The sequence below is a fragment of the Etheostoma spectabile genome, chromosome 8, assembly GCF_008692095.1.
Source record: "Etheostoma spectabile isolate EspeVRDwgs_2016 chromosome 8, UIUC_Espe_1.0, whole genome shotgun sequence".
Classification (NCBI taxonomy): Eukaryota; Metazoa; Chordata; class Actinopteri; order Perciformes; family Percidae; genus Etheostoma; species Etheostoma spectabile.
Window position 1 is genome coordinate 17,224,933 of NC_045740.1, and position 9,807 is coordinate 17,234,739.

The 9,807-nt window shown below is 44.3% G+C and overlaps 1 protein-coding gene across 1 annotated transcript in view; it reads right to left on the bottom strand.

Annotated features, from left to right (window-relative positions):
• The window catches only part of cttnbp2 (cortactin binding protein 2), a 96,255-nt gene extending 86,729 nt beyond the window's left edge, over window positions 1-9,526 (bottom strand). The window contains exon 1 of the mRNA XM_032522888.1: window positions 9,140-9,526. Within this exon, the coding sequence (XP_032378779.1) occupies window positions 9,140-9,268 (129 nt within the window). The 5' untranslated portion in view covers window positions 9,269-9,526. The remainder of the gene's footprint in view (window positions 1-9,139) is intronic.
• Window positions 9,527-9,807: the final 281 nt, after the last annotated feature.

The following is a 9,807-nucleotide window of genomic DNA, read 5'->3' on the forward strand; positions in this document are numbered from 1 at the left end:
GTGTGTGTGTGTGTGTGTGTGTGTGTGTGTGTTTTGCCTCTGTCTAGTCTTTTCATAGGTCAAAGAAATGACTTGTTTTTGGTATATTCATAAATTCATAAATTATATCCAACTTTATTACTTTTTCCAACTGTGAATCATATTGTCCGTGCTATGAAAATACAGCAATTATTATTATTATAAAACCAGACAAACCAAACTGTTTTCAGCTCCTGAAATGTAAGGATTTGCTGATTTTCTCTGACATATACCTTTATAAACTGAAGATTTTGGACTCTCGGTGGGACAAACAAAAAACAATTGAAGATGTCCCCTTGGACTCTTTCTCAGCAGTTTGACATTTTTTAAGCCAAACAAGTATTATTCAGGAAAATAATCCCTAGACTTGTCAAATAACAAAAATACATATTAGTTGCAGCCCTAATGTACAATATAGTGACATAAAACTCTGAAGGGGCCAGTCTACATGGTCACTTCTTACTTATAAATTTTGTTACTCGTCACATATTGTAATGCATTGTTACTTTTACTTAAGACTGCATCTGAGCACTTCTTCAATCACTGGGTTGTGTATGTGTTTTGTCATTAATTTAAGGAATAAAAAAGCAAAAAACAAAATGGTTTGTACAAATATTTGGCCTAAGAAAAGTCACTGGGAGTCATTATAGAGTATAAACTCAAAACCTCAGAAAAGTGACAGAAGCTTGATCTTTCTTGAGTTAAGCTGTAAAATTCAACAACAAATCAAGAGGCTATTTTTCTCAAGACAGCATGATTTTTTGAGCAATTAACCTTTTTTTAAACGGCAGACATGTTGACATGTCATAGTAGGAGAAGCACAGGTGTATTTAAAACCATAAATGATGCCTGCATTCCACTTAGAAGACCTGGTATTGTGCATGCTGACTTTCTAAAATAGCTCACTGGGACACTTGACTGAATTAAGCCATTGTTAAGGTGATCAATTTCAGCTGTGCTTTTTCTACTAGGACGAGTAAAAATGTCTGCTGTGAAAAAGGTCTATACAGCGAGTCCTACTTATCTCCGATTCCTCAAAGTGAGACAGCTTTTTATCTCCCAACAGCATCTGGTTAAGTCAACGTTCGAAAGCACAGTGTCAAATTATTGTGTTAAGAGACCTTGAAAGGCATTGTACCCATTCTAAGCAAAACCTAGGAGAGGAAAATAAGTGAAATTCTTGGCTGGAGTCCAAAACAAATGATGTAACTTCACGGCGAGGCCAGTGACAGAATAATTTCCAGATACCGTGTTGGCGACAACTGCAACCATCTGCTGAGAAAGCCACATCCAGCGGCATTCTCAATATCTGGGAGCTTTTCCCCAGGCTATTTGCCCAATAAAACCCTAACAAACCAAAGACTGGGGCGGGAAATGGAGGAAGTGATGAGCGCCTCGGCCTCTGATGCAGATCAGTTACCTGCGGATTGCTACCTGCTCATTCCTGTGACGTCCAGTTGTCAGCCTGCCAGTTAAGCCTGATTTACAAGCCTACATTGAAAACCTTGGGCAAAATTATTCCCTTTCATCAGGAAGACCTGCACGTTTTCAGAGGCCCCTCGCATAGAATATGACAGACCAGTGTAAGAGCTGCTGCTTTCTAGATTTTTTACGCTCCGGAGATGTTTATTACACCATAAAGGGGAAAAACTTCATGTTTAAACAATGGTAACAGAGGTAATAAATCCATATGGATAAACACTCCTTTAAAAGCTAGAAACCCCTTCTCAAGATGGAGGTGCTCAGGGGGATGTTTCACAAATGCAGAATTTATAAATTTAAGATAACCGATAAAGCGAGGCCTGACCTAGTGTAATCTGTGCAGCCTGGCTTGGTGCCTTTCATACCCATCACCCACACCAGGCTGAGGAGGAGGGACTAGGTTGAGCCAGGCTGAGGAGGAGAGACCAGGTCCAGCCAGGCTGAGGAGGAGGGACTAGGTCGAGCCAGGCTGAGGAGGAGGGACTAGGTCCAGCCAGGCTGAGGAGGAGAGACTAGGTCCAGCCAGGCTGAGGAGGAGGGACTAGGTCCAGCCAGGCTGAGGAGGAGGACTAGGTCGAGCCAGGCTGAGGAGGAGGAGACTAGGTCCAGCCAGGCTGAAGTCATGTCGATAAATGAGCGTTAACGGCTTACCTCAACAGACCGCGAATATAACAGCAATATGAACCGGTTGCGTTTTCATGCAGGCTGATGAGGTCAAAACCAGTGCTGAGTGAAGAGAAAAGGTCCCAGAATTAAGAAACTCTGTCTGTTAGATTGGTCGGGACCAGGCTAGCTGTACAGAATAAATCTCCATGGTAACTTAGGTCCCTCTGCTTTTGTGAAACCGAGTCAAGGTTAAATTGAGCCAAGATAACTAGGAAATCCCGAATTAATCTGTTATTTAGGCTTTGTGAAATAGTCCTTTGGTTAATCGAGATTTTATTTATTTATTTTAAAATATGTTTATTGAACCTTTTTGTATATTAATATAAACCCAACAATAAGATAACACTCAGTACAACATTGGTCTATTCACCTTCACATTTCACATGCACCCAACCAGTAATTGAATAGGAAATAAAAGAATAATACACCCCAGTTCTCAGTTTTATAAGTTCAAAGAAATCAGTGTTTTGACAAAAGGAAGTTGTGTGTCTGCCCACCCTAATAAGAACCTTTCTTTTCAGAACAGGGAGCTGGAAAGTGTTGCGTCGATTCACATGTTTCACATTAGTCAAACCACGTTTTTACTTCAGATGCCATCACGGCAAGCTTGGAAATAAAAGCAGGAGATTTTCCTCGGGATTGATTCATTCTCATTGAGCCTTCCAATCGATCCCAGGGCTCCCTGGTTTTTCCCGGCAGCATTCAACACTCAGAGAATTAGACGACTCAGGGAGCCTTGATGGACAGCAACCCTGAGCCACGCTGTCCCGTCACGGGGCCTCCGTTTGACGGCTGCTTCTCTCTGGCATTTCTGCACAGCGAGCAGGTGAGGGAAGCGAACACTAATTTGTTCCATGAGCCGTGTGCTCAGCGCCAAGGGCACGAGCAGCGAGGCTCGCCGTTAGCCCCGCTCGACTTAATAAGGCCTGTGTCATCTCACTCTGAGCCACGAGGGACGGAAAGTGCTCACTCTGTGCAAGTTCCTCCTCCACTGTGTTCTGTTGAGATAAAGGTTGTTAAGGCCTTCAGGTTTCTGAGACTTACGTCTCGTTACTGCGAGCCCAAATTGTGTGATGACAGCCTTTAAATAGACGCCTGGCAGTAGCTCAGTCCATAGGGAGTTGGGTTGGGAACCGGAGGGTCACTGGTTCAAATCCCCATATGGACCCAAAAAGTTGGGAGCGTGGATTGGTGGCTGGAGAGATGCCGGTTCACCTCCTGGGCACTGCTAGGTGCCCTTGAGCAAGGCACCGTACCCCCCCGACCGCTCAGGGCGCTGGTTCAGCTGGCAGCCCACTCACTCTGACATCTCTCCATGTATAGTGCATGTATAGGTCCTGAGCATGTGTGTGTATTTCAGGCCTGTGTGTGAGTACTAACAAAAAGTGTGTACACAGAGTGTAGTGCAGTAATTTCCCCATTGGGGACTAATAAACAAATTATCTTATCTTTGAGTAAATGCCATGAAGTTGAAGGAATCACAATGACTCTAAAAAAAAAAAAAGGGTCTGTTACATGAAATCACCCACGAAATATTTTCCCATTTACCTCTTGTGGTAATCAACAATGTGGACAGTTTTGATTTATTATGTCCAGGTTTGAAAATTTCTCTCACACACTGTTTTGATCATGACGATTTCTGATAAAGTTCTGACTAAAACGGTCAATCTGCTGATTATTAGCTCCAATGATCGGCTGGATAATTAAATGTGACAAATTAGGGACAGATGATGACACGTTGCATTTCCCCACAGCCCCAGGTCACTTTTTTTTTTTTTTGCTTGTTTTTCAAGCAGCAATCTGAAAGATCTCCCCAAAACAGGTATTCAACATTTCACTAATCTCAAAACAAAGAAGAGCAGCAAATCCTCCTGAGAAACCAGAAGAAGGAATTTTTGGCATTTCTGCTTCAAAAACGAATACAGCGATCAACTGAATGAATGTAACTGATAGTGTAAAAGCTTGTAAAATCGATCCAAATAATCAGGTTAGTATCGGCACAAATACCAAACCATCGGACCGATGCAACTCTAGCAGGGAGCACAACAAACAAAACCCCATTGACCTCTACTGCATATCTCAGAAGCTGGACAAATGGAGCCAAAAATGGTTCAAAAAAATGTGATGAGTGAAATGGCCCTTTACAAAATTGTACGATTATACTTGATCTTCTCTGATGACCTCTCCAACTTGTTTACAGGGTAATTTGAACCCCCCCCCCCTCCATCAGAGCACAGAAATGTTGTTGTCAGGGAGAAGAAGCGATGACATTACAGCCACTTATGATGATGGCACTCCTCCAACATGGCAGCATGTCCCACATAACCACTGGTGACCACTCTCAGGCTTCACTTACATAATAGTCCTGCCGGACATTGAAGCAAGGTTCGAAGTTGAGGCTGAACTGAGTAGCTTGCTGACATTTGAAAATAAATGACTGTCCTTGGCATCATTCCCATCTATTATGATCATTTTTACGGATGAACTTCATTTCAGCGTGCGAGAGGACGAGGAACACAAGCTGTCAGGCGATCAGGCAGATTGACTTCCTGCTTCAACTTTGACCTGCTGTGCTTACTGTAGTTGTGTGCACACAGTTTCTTTGCAACAAGAGATCAACCAACAATTGGGGGTGGTTCACTTTAAGTTTCACCAAAATATTAGCCAAGGGATGGGTCGTGATGATCGGTTCAATTTCAGATCTGATTCCCAGTCTGCAAAATACATGGATCTGATCTCTCATCACGCCATTTATCTCTCCTCACATTCAGGTAGCAGGCTTCTTATTTGTAGCCGTCGCTGGTTAAAGCTGTGGCGGGCACTTCATTTATTGAGTTGCTGGTAAGAAACTCACTCATAATCTTTCAGCATAATTGTATTTCAAGTGGTCTGAGAGAAAACTAGACATTCATTCAGTAGTGGCTAAAATGAAAAGTTTGTCTGTTCTCTGGTTAATGAGCTCTCTGCAGCTGATGTGTGTTTTCAGTCCTAGCTTGTTTGTGAGTAAAAAGACGCATCACTTTGAAGGCTTTTTTCACACAGATTCTGCCATACTGTCGTGAAGTTGATCCGCTGTTACACAGGGTTTGATATTTTTCTACACTGAACAAACCAGCTGGATAATGCTGCCCCAGTGTGTGATTTTAATAGCATTGTGGCTTTTCACGAGCAAAAGAGGCGTGAGGTTAACATAACAGTGTTGGCATCTAGTGTGTGTGTGTGTGTGTGTGTATGTGTACCCAGACAGCGTAACAACTTGTATCTTTTATACAGAACAGCGCAACATTCCTGCCTTGAACAAGCTGTATGAAGGAGCTTGCAACTCCAACATGGGACTGTGAGTGGACAGTTTTCTTAGTTCAACCAGGACAGAGTGATGACGTCACATTAACTTAAGAATCTCTCAGTTTGGCTTTGATTCAAGTCAGATCAACATATTTATCTGCTTAAATTAAAAGATATTTTGCCTTTTTTTGAATCAAGCTCTGTGTCACGGCAGTGTGGGCAGTGTGTGCAGATGAACGATGTGTGGCTTCACACTGTGGACACCAGGCCCCCACAAACAGCGCTCAGCCGATCAGCCAATTTGGTCCAGTGGCCACTGGCGGTATGGCAGTAAAAAAATCCTGATAGGATTTTGCTCATAGGCCACCAAAGACACGTCGGATGGAGCTTTTATAATTGGAAAAACTTCCCTTCACGACAGCTGAGAATGGCAATATAAAAACCTGTGACATCACGAAAAACGTAGCCGAGAAACTTTTTTTGGTGGATGCACCACTGAGCAACTCTAATAGGAATGAACAGGACTCCACCGTTACCGTTGCATGCAGGCCTTACAACACATCCACGGTGGCAGCGCGCAGAGCTTCCAGCTGAGCAGAGCAGCCGATGCCTGCCGAGATCCGACAGATAGTGCAAAACTCGTCACAGAGGTCCGCCGACATCGTCGTCTCACATCATCCGGGGGATCTCGGCAGACCAAAAACCAAAAAAAGCAGGGCAAAAACCTTGTTCATCTAAACACACCACCCACACAAAAGATGCAACAGAGCTGGATTGAAATCTGCGATACATCGCTTTAATAGTTCTGAATCAGGACCTTCAGTATTTGAAGTAAGCAGCTTGTGAAGTGATGATGTTGATCGAATGAGGCAAAAACATTTTCATACGTTTTGCTGCTCATCTAATTTTCAGGTTGTAGAAAGAGGTTGTGAACTTCAATTAGGCTTAAAATGTTTTGGCTTTCTTAGCCGACAACAGGTGACGAGACAGTTTTGAGTTACAGGTAGCTATTTTAGCCGTTAGTTACTAGCAAACACTGAACGGTTAACCAAATAAATGTCTATTATTTGACTGCTCGTGTTTCTTGGACTCAAAATGTTGCCGCATCCAAAGATGTCAACTTTTTTTTTAAACTCAACTATAGAGCTGCAGAGATTAATCAACAATTAAATTAAATCCCCATCTATTTTGATCATCGATAAAAGAATCACTTCAACATTTCTCTGATTCCAGCATCTTAAATATGAACATTTCCTACTTTCTTCACTCCTCTGAGGGTAAACTGAGTATCTTTGAGTTGTGGAACAAAACAAAACATTTGAGGACGTCATTTTGGACTGACTGACGTCTTTCACCGTTTGAGATTTTATAGACTAAAGAAACAAATCAATTAATCGAGAAAATAAACAACATACTAATCGACAATGTAAAAAAATCATTAGTTACAGCCCTACACAACTAATTATTTACAAAATAAGTTTTCCTTAAACTTAGACACTTGGCAAACACGCTGTGTGCCACACTGACATGTGTTATGGTAAATGAGTGGGGGGTGACCAGCAGAGTGCCTTTAATTGACCTCTGACCTCCTCCCCCTAAAGACCATGAGGGCCGGTCCTTCAGAGTCCTCACAAACGAGAAACTTCCCCCCACCTTGGGCCAACAACAGAGAGTCTGACAGGGGTGAGCAAAGAGCAAAGTGCTTTATTTAACCACGGCAGGCAGGAATGATGGGTGGAGGTGGGGGGGGGGGGGGGGGGGGGGGGGGGGAGCGGAAGCCTCCTTTCGTTGGCTGGAGCCTGAACGAGGAAGGGTGTGCTGGCAGAGCGACGGGCGAGCTGAAGAGGCTGCCCGGCTCCCGTGTCTCTGGAGCACCTGTTCACCTCCAACGCTAAATGTAAAGTAGCCTCGAGGCCGTTCTGAGCGCGCTCAGAAAAGGCCGGCTGGCTGACACGGTACTCCCAGCTATTCCAGCTGAGTCACTGAAATTAAGACCAATTTAGAAAGGTGTCTGGTGAACAGAGCCTCCACCCCCCCTCCTCCTCCAACATGCTGCCTCGGCCCTCCATCCTCCCCCGCAGCGCTTCTCCCCACCCGGTTTCTCCACCACCTCCTCTAGAGCTGCAAAGATTAATCCATTAGTTGTCAACTATAGTCGCTTTGAGTCATTTCTCATGAAAGACAATTCTCTGATTCCACTTTCTTAAATGTGAATATTTTCTAGTTTCTTAGCTCCTCTGTGATAGTAAACTAGATCTATTTAAGTTGTGAAGACATCTGTGGATGTCATCTTGGGCTTTAGAAAGCACTGATTGACATTTTTCACCATTTGACATTTTATAGACCCAACAACTAATTGATAAAAATAATCAAGAGACTAACCAACAATGGAAATCCTCGTTAGTTGCAGCCCTAATCTCCTCCTCTCCTGAAAGCCTCCCCCACCTCAACACCCACACTACCACCCACAGACCTCAGGGACCGTGGCTGCTTCCTATTCCAGCAACTTCACACATTTCCACCAGCCTACCCTTTTCAATCTCACACACAAAGATTTGTTTTTTATTTGTGTGGGGGGGGGGGGGGTTATTTGACTGGATGTGGTACTCAAAAGTTCAATAAAACAGAACAGGACAGAAAACTCAAGTGGCAAAAGCCTCGTTTCTCATGTTGCATTAGTTGTCAGGTCACTAACAGTGTGACAGGTTGCATCATGGAGCCAGATAAGCAAAGGAAAAAGGTTTCATGACATCCAGCCAGCCGGGGAAACACATTGATCAGTTTACACAGAGGGATGGCGAGCTGCAGCCCTGGCACATATGCTGCAACTTGTGTGAGAAATCACAACTATGTGTTTGTGTGTGTAAACAAGTGAAGCTCAACAATAAGACTATACTTTTTAAAAGAAATACTTTGTCTTGGTTGACTTTCCTTGAGTCAATCTGGTCTGACAATCAGTGGGAACCTGTGGCAGGAGTAAGACTCACCATGCTTTAGTAAGGTGAGCTGCTACAAGCTATGGAAGCCTGTGAGGACTCATGCAGGACTGATTGGTGGAGGACCACTTCAGTGAATAGCCGTGTTCACGCCACAATCAGCTCCGCAGGCCAGGTGAAACATATTTCACAAGAAATGAAAGAAGCTAAAAAAAATAAAATGTCTTCAAATCAACCACCAACCTCGATAAAAGCTTCTATTTTCAGATTTAACTCCCCTGCAGTCAGCCAAGCTGTCTGCTTTTAGTCTCTGCGTGTTATTTTACCGTGAGATATTTGAGCCACGACCTGAGCAGCCAGCGACGATTTCTCCTCGACCAAACGCAGGATAACGTTACCACGGCGGGACAAATGCTGGAAGCAGCCGGCGGAGGCGAACAAAAGAATACACTTTCATGTTCAGTCCTAAGAAAACATCACATTCTGCCTGCTCGGGAGCCGTGGCTGAGCATGTCTGACTCATACCCTCAAACCGAGCACGAACCCCTTGTTTTTTTTTCTCGAGACATTGTCGCGAGGCTCCCGGCTGGCCACCGCTGTTGCTTCACGAGCCTGTGTGAAGTAGATGCGCACTGCATTTCTCCTTCTTTTTTTCCCCCACCGCAGCCACTTCAACGCCACACCGATACAAAATAAATAAAAATAAAACCACCCGTGTAGCTTTAGGGTTCTCTTAAATCCTCATGTCTTACCGTGTCGACACTTCCCAGCACCGCGGTTGCCAGTGTTTGTACCGGAGGAGGCTGCTCTCGGCTGGCTCCCTCCGACGCCATCTTCGTACTGTAGCGGTCTGCTGGAGCGAGGGCGCATCCGGCACTCATTAACTATTGCGCTGCTGAGTGCAGATCACGCCACGCAAGGCCATGGGAAAGAAAAGAAAAGACAGATTTGTCAAATTGAAGGAGCTGTACAAAGGGAGGGGAGGACGACAGGTCTACGCTGCGGGTGAAAAAATCCCTCAGCCGAGTGTGTGCGGAGTGCGTGGACCGCAGCGGGGGAAGCGGACTGTCTAGTGGGCGTGGACCGACCGACCGTCCAACGCGTAAAAATCCAGATGCAAAGCCCCGGTACGCTCCCAACTGGAAAGGAGGTGCGTCCTGACAGCGTGATTGACAACAGCATTTGTCGGCCTCTGTAGCTATAAAATAAGACAGTGGGTGGTTTCCAAACTGAGGTTCATGGACCTGCAGGGACCGGTTATACTCAATAAAATGTGAATAAAGGTATTAAAAAAACATTTTGGATCCTATTATTGAAGACACCCTTTTCACAGTTTTTTTGTAACATTGTATGTGGTTTATTTAAACACACATAGGCCCACAAAGGCATGCAGGGCCTAGAAATACATGACCCCAGAAAA